This window comes from Plecotus auritus (genome assembly GCF_963455305.1).
Source record: "Plecotus auritus genome assembly, chromosome: 2".
Classification (NCBI taxonomy): domain Eukaryota; kingdom Metazoa; phylum Chordata; class Mammalia; order Chiroptera; family Vespertilionidae; genus Plecotus; species Plecotus auritus.
Genome location: NC_137771.1, coordinates 40491642 through 40508600, shown reverse-complemented (window position 1 = coordinate 40508600; position 16959 = coordinate 40491642). Strand labels below are relative to the sequence as shown.

The following is a 16959-nucleotide window of genomic DNA, read 5'->3' as shown; positions in this document are numbered from 1 at the left end:
TAAAAATATCATCTTGGTTAATTCTCACCACAGCTGTTTGAAGTAGCATATTATCCATACATTAATTATAGGGAAAATGAGACCCAGAGATGTGAAGTATTAACATTTAAATGGCAGAGCCTACATGAAAAGTAAAGGTATCTCAGACAAAGGAGTTCTCAGTCCACACTGCCCTCTGGCTTTTATGGGGCCGCTGAATGCAACCAGTTTCCTTCACAAGAGAGGCATCAATAGAAGTCATTTTCTGTAAGGTCTTGGCAGAGATCCTTTAATATTGCCAAAAACTATAGAATCGTGAACCGTTGTATTCTTGAGGACTATTATTTACTTTCTATTCCATGTATGGTTTCCATTATAGCGTTCCTGATAGGGGCATCCTATCAGTCTTACTTTGATTTTTTAACTGATAGGAAAACTCTACATATTGCATTTTGAGAGAGTAAGGGCACAGAAGCTGAAACAAATGTCAGGACTAAACTACATTAGCAAAAAGAGGAGGAGCTAAGAGCAGACCACCACCATCTTTGTCCCAAAGGTATTTAGAGAAATTTCATCTAATCTCTGATACTTTTCTCACTGCACATGTCTGCTTAGCTGGAGGGGACCTGCAGAGAGAACATGGCGAGCAGTAGTCATGGGAATGAATGGCAAGGGACAGGTTGTAGATACTACTAAGGAGGTGACTAATAAGATATGTGAGAAGAGAGAGGAAAGATGTCAAAATTACTACCAGGTTTGAATCCTGACAAAAGTAGCTGGGATAAAAAGGAAAGAAGCTGAGACCATAATTCAGACTATCTCGTGTATTTTTCAGTTACTAGTGATAGGACTTTTCAGCCTTGGTTCCTTCAGCTTTAGAAGTAAGGAAACCTATTGGCTCGCACAAAATCATAGGAAGATTAAATAAGAAGATGTACCAGTAGCCAACAGGTACATTAAAAGGTGTTCAACATCACGAATCATCAGGGAGAGAGAAATCAAAACCATAATGATATATCACTTCATACCTGTTAGGATGTCTGTTATCAAAAAGATAAGTGATCACAAATGTTGGCAAGGATATTGAGAAAAGGGGACTCTTGTACCCCCTGTTGGTGGGAATATAAACTGGTATAGACACGGGAAAACAGTATGGAGGCTGTCAAGAAATTAAAAATAGAACTACCATATGATCTAGTGATACCACTTCTGGCTATACTAGTATATCTGAAGGAAACAAAGTCATTATCTCAAAAAGATATCTGCATTCTCATGTTCATAGCAGCATTATTCACAATAGCCACGGTACAGAAACAACCCAAGTTGGCAGATGAATGGGTAAAGAAAATGCGGCATTGATATACAATGGGATATTATCAGCCTTACAAAATAAGGAAATCCTGCCATTTGTGTCAGCATGAAGGAAGAACCAAGATGACTTCTGGGGCCGTTTATTTAGTTTTCTGTACTAGATTATGAGCTTTTCAAGGACAGGGACTATATTGATTTTGTTCACCTGGCACATAATACAAATTCAATAAACATGGTTGAAAGAGTGAATGTGTAAGGAAACAAAATAATGGGAGAAGAGGCGGAGGGATGCCAGGGCAGGTTTCACAGAGGTGGAGATGCCCGTACTCGTTCAGAAGGATGATAAACCTGTCAGGTTGGCCAGACAGGGAAGAGCATTGGATGCTGACAGCACAGCCTGTGCAAAGGGAGGCAGGAAACACATGACCTGAGCAATGTCACTGCAGTACTTGACCTGCCCAAAATGAATGATCAGATCTGTGACTGGCCCAGATTCCAAGGAAGCCATGTCAATACATTATTTTCTTTGTCATCCAAAAACAAAGAGTAAGATCTCCAAAGGGGATGAAGAAGGAGAAAAAAATTGGAATCCAAACATTCAAGCCCAGAACCATCCTGATTCCTGCAGAAGGTAGAACGCTGTCAGCCACAGCCCTTGAGGAAAGTCTAGGGTCCCACTGAAGTCCAGCATCACCTCCCCAGTGTCCAAGGCTTCACCTGGTTTTTGATGGATGGTTTCATGCTGTCTTTGGGGGAGAAGCATTTTATCTAAAGAACACATTGGAACAAACAGCTTTGTGCATCCTCAGAATGAACCCAGGGAGGATCTGAGGCAAACCCCAGGACAAAAGATCCCCCCAGAGCAAACCAGCCAATGTTCACTTAAGTGCTCCCATGCCTCACGCAGCTTTCTGAGGGTATGAATGTGTATACCACACAGGAAGTTTCTTAGAAATAAACATTTAATAAAATAAATATTATTAAAGCCATATAGATTAAAGAAACACAGTGACAAAGAGGAAAGACAGAGACACGGGTTGAGAGAGAGATAGAGAGAGAGAGAGAGAGAGAGAGAGAGAGAGAGAGAGAGAGAAGCACCAAGAAAGAAAGGGAGTGAGAGAGAGGGAGGATGAGAAAGAGACAAAGAGAAACGTGGAACATGGAGAGAGGCTGTGCATGATTTCAGTTGTCAAAGGGAAAGAAGGTAGATGTTTTGTTCTTTGTAGGTTAACATGTAAATGACATTCTGATTTATTAGTGGGCTCCAGCAGATGAGGTGATGATTAGCACATTTCCATATTTATAGAAAAGCAACACTAACTTTCCAGATTTATAGAAAATCAGCCTTCACAAATAGCCAATTGTGCTATTATCAACATATGGTTTTCTATAAACAGAACTGAGGTAATTATCCCTGGGACAATTTGTTGGTGGGCTCCTTTTGAATATTAACCACATAGGAAGCCTATTTCTGCCTCACAGATTTTAAAGAGGAGGGGCCATGCGATAACCCAGGCAATTAATTAGTAATCCAACACCCCAGACGGAGCCCAAATGAAAGGGTTTCCCATGACCACATGGTGGAAAGACCATGGATCCAGGGCTCTGGGGCCAGCTTCCTGCAGCCCTGGGCAGAGTAATTAATGTCCCCAAGGAGCCTCAACATTTCTGGGGCTGAAACTGTCAATACCAGCCTCCACGTGTCCTCAAGAAAATTAAGTGAGAATATACACCATAGGACCTAGATCCTAGTAGGTACTCAACAAATGTTAGCTCTTTTCCTGCCTCATGTTTTAGAATGACTCTAAAAAGACCCACTTGAATTGAGTTTTTCAAACTCCTTTTTTACATTGATCCATACTACATTATTTATTTTGTATCATGACTCTATACGTGTCTGTATTTAACCGGAAAAAAGGTTCTTGAGGTAATAACTTACCTGCACTGCCTACAATCCACTATATTTTCTATTCTACCCTTTCTTGTTCAAAATGCCATTTGTGATCCATACATTGATTTTAAGACCTTCTACGGAGCTGCACCCTGCAGTTGGAAGAATATTGTGCTACAGAGGGTAGGAACCATATTTAGATTTGCTCACCATTGTATCCCTAGCACCAACACATCATAGATACTCAATAGACATGTAAATTACAAAAGAATAATGAATATGTGGATACATGGCTGAACTAATGAGTGGCCCTAACCACAAATCTGAATGCATGCCTGTTTCAAACTCCATGTCTTGCTTTGCACACTCACTACATACTAAGCCTACCATGTTGAATGCCAAAGAGAAAGAAAAACATCAGACATGATATTTGCTTTTAAAGATCTTGCAGTCTACATGAGGAGAAAAATATTAACAATTGGAAAATTGTTTTTTAAGACTAACCAGTGTGGAATTTATATGAATGTGCTGAAGAAAAGAAGTGGCCAGCCTGGGCTGGTGCAGTCAGGGAAACTTCCTAAAACTTGGAATTAGACCTTAGCTTTGAAATATGGACAGATCTCTCACTCTTCTATTCATTTATAGATCAGGTCGGTGGTTCTCAAACTAGTGAGCACCAGAATCACCTGGAGGGCTTGTCATAACACAGGCCACTGGGTCCACTCCCAGAGTTTCTAATTTAGTGGGTTTGGGATGGGAGCCTGAGAATTTGCACTCCTAACAGCTTCCCTGGTAACGCTGATGCTGCCAGATGGAGTCCACACTTTGAGGACCACTAGTCTAGCAGTTTGGAGTGAGACCATGTTGATGTCATGCTAAAAAGTTTAGATTTTGTTCTTGGCCATCCAGGATATTAGGCAAGAAAGTGACATCCTCAGATCTGTGAAGCAGAAAGATCCTTCTGGTGGCAATAGTTGGGAATGGCTTGGAAGGGGTAGACCTTCCCCTAGAAACCATCTGGAGCTCATGCAGGAATGAGTGAAAGATGGGAGCCCGCCTACCACTGGCAGAGTGGGTGTGGAGAAGGCAGAAGGATGAGAGCTGTTCAGGGGAGAAAACTGAAGGGTCTTAGAGATCCCCAGGGGGAAGGAGGAGGAGGAGTCTGGGATGACTCCAGTTTTCTGGTATTGCTGACTGACTGGTATGGTGGTTCCATGAACCTAGAATCTCCATTAAAATAAGTTTTAATGTTTTGAATAGCAAAATCCTAGATTATTACTGAAGAGGTAACCGAGGTGAAATAGAAAACACATTGTTTTAAGGAGCCAGACAAGTATGAGCTAAAATCACATTTTTAGTGCTTAATTAGCAAGTCTGTTTCACCCTCTGGATCTTAATCCCCTATAAATAACACCAAAGATACCATATAGCAGGGGTCCTCAAACTACGGCCCGCGGGCCACATGCTGCCCGCCGAGGACATTTATCCGGCCCGCTGGGTGCCGCTGCCTGTCCTGCTTAGCAGCCGACTTGTCCCGAGCCCACAGTGCACATAGGAATTTGTTCATAGTTGTTGTTTTTTTAAACTATAGTCCGGCCCTCCAACTGTCTGAGGGACAGTGAACTGGCCCCCTGTTTAAAAAGTTTGAGGACCCCTGCCATATAGGGTTGTCATGAGGACCAAATGATATCATGTATGGCTCGTAGTCAGTGCTCAGCAAACTACAAACCATGTCCTGGTGTAGGCACTGGCCATTGTGTGCATAAAGCTTCTACTTACGCGTTTCTTCCATTTTTTCTTTGTTAAGCACCAGGAAATACTCATAAGTGCCACCCATTGATCCAGATGTTATGTAATGGGTGCCGTAGTCATTGATGAACTTGGCATATGGGCCATAATTGTACTTCTCTGGAAGCTCCATCAGTGACTGCAGCATCCCTTCATCCAGCATAATGTTGTCCCTCCTCATCTTAAAATGGGCAGTCTGCACCTTTGTGAAAATTCTCATGAAGCTGTATTTCTGCCAGCAACAACCACCGCCATGGGGGGAGGGAAAAGAACAAAGAGAGAATACATTTTACCATCTGAGATCATGCAAAAGGTCAGCACTTACTAGCTGAGTAGATATATGTCTATGTACATATACTTATATGCTCATCTATAATAATAAAAGGGTAATATGCTAATTAGACCAGATGTCATTCCGGATGTCCTTCCAGATGAAGCTGGGGCCAGAGGGGAGCCCGTGTCCCGGGTGCCAGAGGGAAGCTGGTGCCAGCAGCCGGGGGAAGGAAGGCCTATTCTTGCATGAATTTTGTGCATTGGGCCTCTATTATATATATATAATTATATGAGCATAAAGATATGTCATGGAGGATTAGAATATTTTACAAGCACACATTAGACATCAGGGTGTTCCCGACTTCTTTTCCATGGCTGCATCTCTGTTCCCACTGTCCATGTCAAGTTCTCATCAACGCTCCCCTGGGTTACTTCCTGCATTGTGCCTCCCTGTGCTCCTCACCTCTATTTTGCCCCCAGTCCATTCTCATCTCCACATTTGTCCCTGCTCCAGTTAAAGCATTGCATTATGCAACTGCTTAGACAAGTATTAGGTATCTAGTAAGAATAATGCTTAGAAATGTTTTCAATGACATGGTAAAATGCTAGGATTATTTATCGATTTAACTTACTGCACAAATATCTAAACGTGCCCTTACTCACATGCTCTCTGCTAGGTGCAGTGGACATGATCTTGACTGAGAGAGGCCCCTGCCCTCATGCAGCTCACATTCAAGTTAGTGATAATCATGTACCATTTAGTAATAAAGAAAACCAGGATGCTGATGTAATAATAATAATGAAAAAGCAAAGACCAGGTAATGCTGAATTGGTTTAAGAGGAAGAGGGTCATGTGTGGGCATTACTTCCAGGTAATGAAAACCTTGATCCAAAGTGATAGTGAAAGTTTGACGAGGTCACCTGCTTTTAGAAAAAATATGTGATAGACAGATTAGATAACAATGCTTCCCCTTCAGATCTGTAGCTCACTGGTGGCAAAGCTCCAGAATGTAATTGATATTTGATGCATAAGTTAATTTTTGTAACTATATTTTTAAGATTTGAAATAATTTTTGTGCCCTAGCTGGTTTGGCTCAGTGGATAGAGCACTGGCCTGCAGACTGAAGGGTCCTGGGTTGGATTCCAGTCAAAGCCACATGCTTGGGTTTCAGGCTCAATCCCCAGTGGAAAACGTGCAGGAGGCAGCCGATCAATGATTCTCTCTCATCATTGATGTTTCTATCTTTCTCTCCCTCTCCCTTCCTCTCTGAGATCAATAAAAATATATTTTTAAAAAAGAAATAATTTTTGAGCCCCAACTAAGTCCATAGTTCTGGAATCAATGTTATTGAGACATTTTGGTAAATTTCTAACCTACTCAACAAATATTCCTCTGGCTCCTCATTGCCTCTCCATCCTCATCACCCCCTAGTATTCCTTCCTGCCCTGGGCTTCAGCCAGCTGAAGCACTTTCCATCCCAAATCTGTGAGACATTCTCTCATCTCCAGGTCTCTGTGCCTGCTGCTGCCCACACCTAGAACACCCTTCGGTTAACTTCTGCCTCCCGTCAACTGGAGAACTTTAACTGGTCTTTATATTTTAGTTTAAGGAGATGTTCTTTCCACAAGTAAGCACTGCCTGACCCCTCAGGACAATAGGCATTAGTGAATGCTTGATGAAAAACTGATGCAGCCCTAGCTGGTTTGGCTCAGTGAATAGAGCATCGACCTGTGGACTGAAGGGTCCTGGGTTTGATTCCAGTCAAGGGCACATGCCCCCCGTTGCAGGCTCGATCCCTAATAGGGGGCATGCAGGAGGCAGCAGACCAATGATTCTCTCTCATCATTGATGTTTCTATCTCTCCCTCTCCCTTCCTCTCTAAAATCAATAAAAATATATTTTTTAAATTTTTTTAAAAAAGAAAAAAAAACTGATGCAGCATGTCAGCCCTCTAATCTATTTGGAAAAGTAAGTCTTGCTTTAGCATTCTTCCAAGTCTAGTTTAGAGGGCCTGGCTGTTTCTCTTTGAGATATTACCATTCTAAGTATTTCCCTACATGCTCCAGGTAACCATAAAAAAGGATGGGGAGAAGTGATAAGGGCTCTAGTCTCATCATTTGATTTTATTCCCTCTGTGATGATCCTGTGTGCAAAAGTGTAATAAGAAAAACAAACGTGATTAACACTGATCAGACATTTCCAATTACACAAGCAAATGAAAGTTCAATTACTACTGTACTTTTTAATGCAATTAAGGCAATATGTGTTCAGTATGGATTATGGATTACTGTGCGACATGGGCATTATATTTTAATACCTTCTCATTATACTTGCTTAACTCATTCACGATTGAAGAGCCGTATGATCCGGATACACCTACATCCACTGTTACAGGGGTGCCTGCTGGGCCTACACCAACGGTCAACCCACCTGACACAAACAGGTCATTTTTTAGTTTGGAAAAAACTTCATTTGTATCATCATACAACTCTGAGGAGAAACTAGTGTCTGCCAGGGCCTGAAAAGAAACAAATGGATGTTAGCTTTGTGCACATAGAGTTATATTCCAGTTCATACTTAACATTTAAATCTTTGTTTTGTAAAATATCCACCAAGTTTCAGGTTATTATAAATAAGCCTTTTAAAAGGCTAATTGAGGCCCAGCCAGCATGGCTCAGTGGTTGAGTGTCAACCTATGAACCAGGAGGTCACAGTTCAATTCCCAGTCAGGGCACATGCCCAGGTTGCAGGCTCGATCCCCAGTGTGGGGCATGCAGGAGGCAGCTAATCAATAATTCTCTCTCATCATTGATGTTTCTATCTCTCTCTCCCTTCCACTCTGAAATCAATATACATATATATGTGTATATATACACATATATACACATATATATGTATATATGTATAGATATATAATAAATAAATAAACAAAAGCTAATGGAGCATCAGATTTATACTAAGATATAGAAAATACAGCAGTGTTTTTAGTTACTATTTAATATTATTGCTAAAATATTTATTTACAGATACACGCACAGAGATGGTCCTGATAAAATGCTATACTGTTCTGAGCACATATTTCATTTTAGCTGAGTTAAAAAGAGAAGGTCACTTGACTCTGCAATGGATAGCTACAGAAAGCCATGCCTGGGCATGGACTGGGAAGGAAAGGGCCAAAGAAAGGCAGGCAGGTGATAACAGTTCTAGGCAGAGTAAGCTTGAGTGCTGCCCTCAAATGTTCGGTTATTTCATTCCAGGCTCACAGTGGGGTTGCATTTCTCTGCCACCCTGAGCTGAGGCATGGTCTTACGCTTTGTGGGAGCCAAGAAAGCAAGGGTTAAAAGCACATGAGTGGTTCACTGTGCAATCACAAGAGTATGTGGCAAGATAGAACCTCCATCAGTCAGGGTCCCATATGTCTGTGATGATGTGAGTTTCCTTTCCACCTTCGGATGGACAAGTAACGTCAGTGAGGCACTGCTGCTTCAAAGCACTGAGATTTCAGAATCCTTTGTTGCCACAGTATAGCCTAGTCCAGTGGTCACCAACCTTTCAGACCTCACAGACCACCAGTGGTCCACAGACCACCGGTTGATGACTGCTAGTGCCTGACACATATGCCCTGGCCTAGACCATCCTCAAGTTTAGGAAAATAGCATCTTTCTGTCAGCCAGCATGGCTTATCTTAGACCTGATGGCAGAGGTGGAAGTGGGTGGGGGAAGCCAACTCCTTAAACACAGACTCCATAAGCCTGCCTATATCCTATGCCAATATTTTTCTTTTGAGAAACTTGGAGTGGCGAATATGACTTGGTAATTGTTTAGAGTCCTAGGATTCTACCATCTCTCTCTATAGACAGAATCCTATATAATAAAGAGGTAATATGCAAATTGACCATCATGCCCTCACAAGATGGCTGCCTATGAACAGGCTGGCAGGGGGGTTAGTGAGGAACGACCAAACGACTGAACAAGCAGGCTGCGTGGGGCAACCAGGCTGGCAGGGGGGCCATGAGGAGCAATCAGGCCGGTGGGGGGGGGGGTGCAGTTGGGGGCTACCAGGCCGGCAGGGGGGCATGTGGAAGGCAGCTAAACAATGGCTCTCTCTCATCATTGATGTTTCTATCTCTTTCTTCCTCTCTAAAATCAATAAAAATATTTTTAACAATAAAATAAATAAATAAATTACATCTATCCAGGCATAGTTCGGATAGATCTGGGTTTCAATCTTATCTCTGCCACCTACTTCAGTACAGCTTTGAGCCTGACACTTTAGCCTTCTAAGTGTCTGGGTTTTTAACATCTAAAATGGGACAGTGATAGCACTACCCTATCATGCTATTATGGGAGAATTCATGTGGAAGTAGAACTGATACACATTTGGTTGAATCCACAGAGGCAGAACCTGCTAATACAGAGGGCTGACTGTTCTTATATTCTAACAGGTCCACAACTTGGAAACAGGTCTTCTGACTAGCAGCCCAGAGAATAGGGTCTGAATCTCTTTTATTGATTTTAGAATGGAGCCACGATCTAGCAGGTGGGTGGTCACACTTACCTCACTCCTCTCCCTAGCCCTGCCCATACCTCTCAGTGCTCTTTAGCACTGAGCATGTAGGGGGCAGGTGTAAAGGGACCTTCAGCCACCTGCAAGCTCGACGATATATAAAATCTTCCGTGCAAGGCATTCATCTCCCCCAACAAGCCTCTCCTTTGAGTGCCCCATTGAGACTTACTTCAAAGCGGTACATCAGGAAGTTGTAGGGTTTCCGGAAGTATTTCTCATCATCCCCATAGTACAGACGCTCACAGGCGGAGTCGTATCGAAGTTCCCTCCATTCCCCGTTGTATACCGTCTCACACTGGCCCCCATAATACCTGGCATCGTACACATTCTGAGCTTCTGTCCGGGTCAAGATATTATACCTAAATTGAAAAGGCAGGCAGATAGCATGAAGTAGCCTCTAGACAATGTGATGTTGTAGCTGGTGGCCTGAGCAGTGGTTTCTCAAACTGTGTTCTGTGAGTCCTCAAAGTACCTTGAAGGTCACTTTGGGTGATGATGGGAGACTGAGTGAGCTGGGCCCGGGCCTTTAGGCTCTCTTTAACCAGAGCACCAGACAGCTCCATTCAGCATCTAGAACAGTGCTCCCACATAGGAGGCACCCCTAAGTACTCACTGAGTAAGTTGAAGAAGAATGTGCACAATTATCAAGAGTTTAAGCACAGGAACCAGACAGTCTGGACCCATTTCCCATCCCTACCACATCTAGTTGTGTGACCTTGGGCAAATTATTTAACTCTCCATGCCTCAGTTTAATAATTTGGAAAAAGCAGTTAATACTACTGCACTCATAGAGTTAAACGTAAGCCAAAACATGTAAAGGAATCTTAATAGTTATTAGCATAGGTTAAGTACTAAATAAATGTTGCTGCTAGTATTATTTCAGAAAATAATACTGCCGATAAAAAAATGTAGGTTTGAAATTTTTGGGGTAAGTCAGTGCTAAGCAGAGAATCTAATCCTCAGGCCGTTGTCTTCAAGGCGGTGTGGAATGTCGGAGGGTGCACAGTTTGAAAATCAGAGAGACTCCTGTTTAATTTCCAGTTCTGCCATTTACTAGCTGTGAGACTTTGGACACATTCTAGAATCTTCCTGAAGGTCATTTTCCTCACTTGAAGAACAGACATAAATAAAACCACCTCTCAGTGTTTTTGTGAAGTCTAAATGAAAGTGTTAAAGTCAAACAGAAGTCAAGGTGATAGTACATATTAGGCACTCAACAATTATGCTTCCTTTTCCCCAGCCCACTACTGTTCCAGAAATATTTTCCCATGCTTCCCTCTCTGGGGTATTTCAAATCTATGTGCTTAAGTTCTGTATTTTAGGCCATGGATAGTTTAACCCTATATAGGTAACAATAATGTTAAACAGTTGAAATACAGCTTTAATTTTCTAAACAGAGAAAGTTAATTGAACAAGAGCATTTAAAGTTGGTACAAGTTCCAAAATCTGACAAGCAAAGCCTTTGATGTTATAGATAATAAAATGTTTGCCCGTTTCTGCCTCTCAAACTCCTATTCAGTCTTCAGGACCCAACTCAAACATTGCCTCCTCTGTACTGCCTTCTTTGATGATCTTGGACAGACAGTTGCCCCTCCTCTGAGGTCCAATGGCATTCAGTGCTTATCTTGTTATATTTGCCTGTGGCCCCTGCGGAAAGGCGCTAAGGCAGTAAGATGTGTAAAAACTAAATAAAACCTGCTTCAAAGAAGTAAATGGACAACTATAGAGCACCTGGCATGTAGTAGAAATTAAATGTAAATGAACTACCTTCTTTTCTCCCTTTCTCAACCTCTTTCCTCATATTAGTGGAAGTGAATAATAATAGCTCTGATGGATTGGATGCACACTCTACCAGACATTTAGCATACATTAGCTTTCATCCTCATGACAGTTTTGCAAATACAGAAATTGAAGCTCAGGAAAATTAAGTAACTTGCTTGTAATCACAGCTAGATTTTTTCCTCCTAGAGTTTTTAGGACACACATCTGGGTTCTTTCCCTTTACTTCATCCTGCACTTTCTATCTTTCCCCCTGGTGAATGGTTTTTGCCTGTAGTTTATAAATACAAGCTACCTAACAGGCCAAACAAAAACTCACGGAAATAATACGTCCTAAGCTTGTACTGTAACCTCTAAGCCTACATCTATTTGGGAAAATCTGGTTGCAGAAGCCCTAGGGAAAAGAAAAAGACAGTCGAGAAATTCCGCTTTTTGGAATTCTGCTATGTAGAAATATCCACACGTGCATAAAACAGTGTGTATGGAAAACAATCCATCTTTCAATTGGGAGTAGTTAAATAAGTTATATATTTATACTATAGGAGAAGAGTCGACAAACTTTTTCTTTTTTTACAAAGGGCCAGATAGTAAATATTTTGGACCTTGCAGGCTACCGGTCTCTGCCGCAACTACTCAGCGCTGCCATTGTAGGGTAAAAAGCGTGTTCCAGTGGGACTGTATTTACAAACACAGACAGCAGGCTGAGCTTGGGCTGCAGGCCATAGTGTGCTATTATAGAACATAATATGGTACTTAAAAAGAGACGATGAAAAATATGGGGAAAATCTTCAAAATGTATTAAATGGAAAAAAAGCAAATTGTGGACTATATATAATAGGATCACATTTATGGAAACTAATGTCTAGATGCACAATACATATTATAGGCACATTTTTCAAACAGTGAATATTGCCCATGCATTTTTCCATGATCTGGAAGTCCTTACACCACACTGTTACAGGGTCAGCTCTAGGAAGGGCAGAGAGAGAGGGTGATGGGTGGGTGCAGGGCAGGGAGGGTGAGGGAAGACTTAGTTTTACAGAAGTCAAACATAGGTGACGTCTGTAATAATAAATATAAATTAAAAACTAGGAAAGGCTTCTAAGATCTTGAATAGAAAAAAACATCAAAATGTCAGCTGCTGGGAGTGGAGGAGGAGCAATTCTAGTGGTTTCAGTGTCTGGTGTGGGCAAAGCACGACACTCCTGAACAAATCTGTGATCTTTGTGCCAATAAGAAGGTAATTATGTTTCAAGTCAAGCCTCAACATTTTATGCTTCTGCTCTGTTCACCCAACAATCACTTTCAAAATCTACAACAATCCCCCTTTATTGGTATAAGGGGCTAAACTGCATTCCCCCCTAACATTCATATGTTGAAATCCTGACCCCCAAAACCTCAGAATTTGACTGCATTTTTGGTGGTAGAGTCATTACAGAGGTAATTAAGTGAAAAGGGGGTCATTAAGGTGGGCGGTAATCTGATTAAAAGAGGACATTTGGACCCAGACCCCTGCGGAGGGAAGACATGTGAACATGCAGAGAGAAGATGGCCATCCACAAGCCCAGGAGAGAGGCCTCAGAGGAAACCACCTTGCCGACACCTGGCCACAGACCTTCAGCCTCCAAAACTGTGAGAAAATACATTTCTGTTGCTTCAGCCACCTGTTAGGTGATACTTTGTTATGGCAACCAGAGCAAGCTAATAGTATTATTGGAAAGAAAATGGAATTTTAGAGCCTTGTCCTAAGTATGCATCTACGTGCGCTTACAGGACTCCATCCAATCTGGTAGGTGGGCTGTGACATAGGGCAGTTAAGCCGTAATGAAGGCGAGCTGCACCTCCCAGCACCCTCCCTGACCCTGCCTGGGCTGCACCGTGGCCAGGTCACTCTGTGATGATTATTCCATCTCCCCGCTCCCTCGTCTGCAAAGATCCAGTTCATCATATTGATTTCTTCATTCAACCAATACTCAGTGAGAGGCTCTGGTGGGGAAAGCTCTGACATCAGGGGTGACCAGGCTGGCAGGAGAAGTCAGCAGCCTCTCTGCCTTCAAAGAGTTTACATTCAAGTTAAGGGACAGGATTCAGGACCAAGAGGAAGTGCCAGGGAGCTGACCACTGGGTATCACCAGGGGCATGGCCTGTGCTGGGTGCTACAGAAGCAGAGGTGAGAAGGAGTTCTTATCAGGGGCCGAAGGACATTGTATCAGATGTCCCAGCCTTGCTGAATATGCACTGGGAGGCTAGGACACACAGAGGACTCTGGGAGCAACAAGAAGGGTAAGCCAGCCTAGGCCCTGTCAAAAAGGAGGAGTGTCGAGAAGAGTGGAGGAGGTGATGCATAGGTATGTTAGCTCGGGCTGTCATAAAATACCACAGAATTGGTGACTCAGGGAATAAACATTTATTTTCTCACAGTTCAGGAGGTTGGAAATCCAAGATCAAAGTGCTGTCAGGATTGGTTTCCAGTCAGGCCTCTTCCTGGTTGCAGATGGCCCCCTTCTCATTGTGCCCTCACATGGCATCTCCTCTGCACATTGTGAGAGCGGTCTCTGGGGTCTCTCCCTCTTCTTATAAGGTTGTGAATCCTATTGGATTACGGCCCCTCCCTATGACCTCAGTCAGCCTTAATAATCTCCAAAGAGCCACACGGAGGTTAGGGCTTCATCTGATGCATTTTAGGAGGACAAAATTTAGTTTATAACTCTAGGTAAGATATTAGGCAGGTGAGAAACATAGGGAAGGACATTTCAGAAAGGAGGAATTAAACATATTAAGTCTTAAAACACAAGAGTGATGCATTCAAGGAATTGACCCTGAGCAGAACATATAGAATAAAGTTAGAATCAAGGCTGACTGAATCTCAACACATAAAGACACTGTGCCTGGGAGGTGTGAGTGAGCACTGGTAAAGTAGAGAGTCAGGCATCTCTCCATATCACCCCGAATCCATCTTCTTTGCCCTGTCAGCCCTGTTAGCCCTGCTTATACCAACAAGTGCAGTCCAAAGCCGGATGTGAACAGGGCTACTGGGGAGGGCACTCAGGTCAGAGAAGCACCATCCTCTGAGACATCAGGGAAGCACTCATGGGAGACATGGCTTCTCAGAGGGGCCTTGGTGATAGAATTGGGGTAAGAGGAGTGAGCAGTGAGTGGGCAGGGAAAAAAGGAGAGGGGAACTCTCAAGTGAAGACATAAAGGGGGAAACAAGTATGGCATGCAGGCAGGACTAGGCAAGCCCCCTGTTATGGACTGAGTGTTGTGTCCCCCCAGATTTCATATGTTAAAGTCCTGTTCCCTGCTGTGATGGTGTTAGGAGGGGGCCTTCAGGAAGTGCTTAGATCCTAAGGGTGGAGCTTCATGAACAGTATTAGTGCCCTTATAAAGGAGACCCCACAGAGCTCCCTAGCCCCTGCCACCTTGTGCAAGAGGGCCCACACCCTGATCTCAGACTTCGATCCTCCAGAACCATGAGAAAGACATTTCTGTTGTTTATGAGCCACGTAGTGTGTGGCACTTTGTTATAGCCCAACAGGACTAAGACACCACCTTTGATGGACAGTGACAGCTGCCTCGTGGGAAGCACTCCAGAGGAATCCTCCAAAAAGACCCTCTTCTGTCTCTAAAACTAACAAACTAATATTTATGATTGAAAAGAAATCATTCCCTGCCCCCGAATGGCCAGAAGGCCAGGACTTACCCCGAGGTTGCCCTCTCGGATCCTGGAATCGGTTCATACAGGCTGCAGTCGTCTTCAACGACCCTGACATCATCACAGTTCTCCTCGTCAGAGCTGTCAGAGCAGTCCTGGTCTCCATTACACACCAGGTGGCGTTTCAGGCAGCGACCTGAGAGAGAGGCTGTGGATGCTCCTAGAGCCTCCCAGACTCCCCCCTCTCCCTCATGACCCACATCCATCGTCACCAAGTCCATTCCACCTCTGAATCACCCTCAGCCCTCTCCATCTTATTGCATCCTTTTTTTGTCCTCTCTTATTTCCAGCCTCACTATCTCCTCCTACAGCCCCAGCTCAGACCCTGCCCCAGGCTCCCTTCTAACATCTAGCCTCCACATTACTGCCCTGAGAGTCTTTCTAAAATGCCAATCTGGCCGTGTCATCCCCCTGACCTGTATCCTCCAGTGTCTCCCCATTCCTCTTCCAAAAGCTACAGTCTGGCCACAGTTCCTACCTGGCCCATCTCCTGCCTCTCTTCCCAAAGACCTGACCTGTAATTATTCTGAACTGATAGGGAACCCTTAAATCCTCATGCTTTTGCACATTCTTTTCCCTAGAAATTCTTTATTTTCCAAGTTTCGGTTCAAGTATCATTTTGAAGCCTGCTCTGATTGTCCAAAGCAGATTTATGCACCCCTGGACCATGTGCTAATGCCCATTCCCCTGGCTATCCCACAATATTGTCATCGACTCCTTGTAGGTCCCTCTCCCAAGGAGTACCTTGAGGTAAGGCACATTGGTGTGTTTTTTTAAATCTCTATATCACCAGCAGGTAGCTTACTGCCTGGCCTGTAATATGTGCACAATCAATATTTATTCAATGAAAGGATGAGTGAGTGAATCATATCTTTTTTAAAAGAATCAACAGATTTTCCTACAAACTTGCATCAAAATTACTTGGGCTATTGACATGGCTTAAAATGCAGGTTCCTGTGTCCCATCTTAACCCATTGCTAGGGAAAAAGCTCAGGAGTCCCCTTTTTAACAAGCTCCCAGGGAAATGTTTTGAATGTTAAGGTGACGAGCACATGTGTTATCCCGCTGGAATGTTACTCACCTGTCTCTTTACACTGGAAATCCTGTCCACACTGTGCTTGCCTTACACAAGCTGTGGGTCTGCCACAACTGATTTCATCCCAGACATCACCACTGCAGATGGTCCCCCCAAACTTGTTTGGCTGCAGCAGGCTCCGGTGTCGGTACTAAATCAGATTTTGAACCAGACACATTCATTGTCTCTCAATCAACCAAGAGTTGTGCAGGCAGGTCTCAGCTCAACATAAGGAATAACTGTCTAATAATTGAGAGCTTCCTAAAAGGCTATCTTTTGAAGAAGAGATCAGTGTTCATAAAAAGTGATATTCAACCAGAGGTGGCACAGTCACCAGCTGCAATATTGAATAAGGCCTCCAAGCACAAATGAAAGGCTTGAACACCATATTTCTAGGATCTTCCTAATTTCTGGGAAGAACCTGCTCCTCCCTTCTTCAACCAGTTAGTTCCTATTCACCTTTTGAAATTCACGCTCCTCTGAAAGCCTTTCTTAACTAATGGATTCTACAGTTCCCTATGCATTCCTCTCTTCCTAGATCTTGTCATAGGGTTATGATTGATTGTCCGCTTCTTTGTTT

The 16959-nt window shown here is 43.2% G+C and overlaps 1 protein-coding gene across 2 annotated transcripts in view; it reads right to left on the bottom strand.

Moving 5' to 3' along the window:
• Window positions 1-16959, bottom strand: part of C8A (complement C8 alpha chain) — a 62594-nt gene that overhangs the window by 28152 nt on the left and 17483 nt on the right. Inside the window, exons 3-7 of one of the 2 annotated variants that reach the window (XM_080656251.1) lie at window positions 16386-16530; window positions 15293-15440; window positions 9980-10169; window positions 7561-7761; window positions 4961-5201 (exon numbers count right to left, since the gene is read on the bottom strand). In XM_080656251.1, the coding sequence (XP_080512377.1) occupies window positions 4961-5201; window positions 7561-7761; window positions 9980-10169; window positions 15293-15440; window positions 16386-16530 (925 nt within the window). Of the gene's footprint in view, window positions 1-4960; window positions 5202-7560; window positions 7762-9979; window positions 10170-15292; window positions 15453-16385; window positions 16531-16959 lie in introns of both variants that reach the window. The other variant, XM_080656250.1, reaches the window with a different exon arrangement.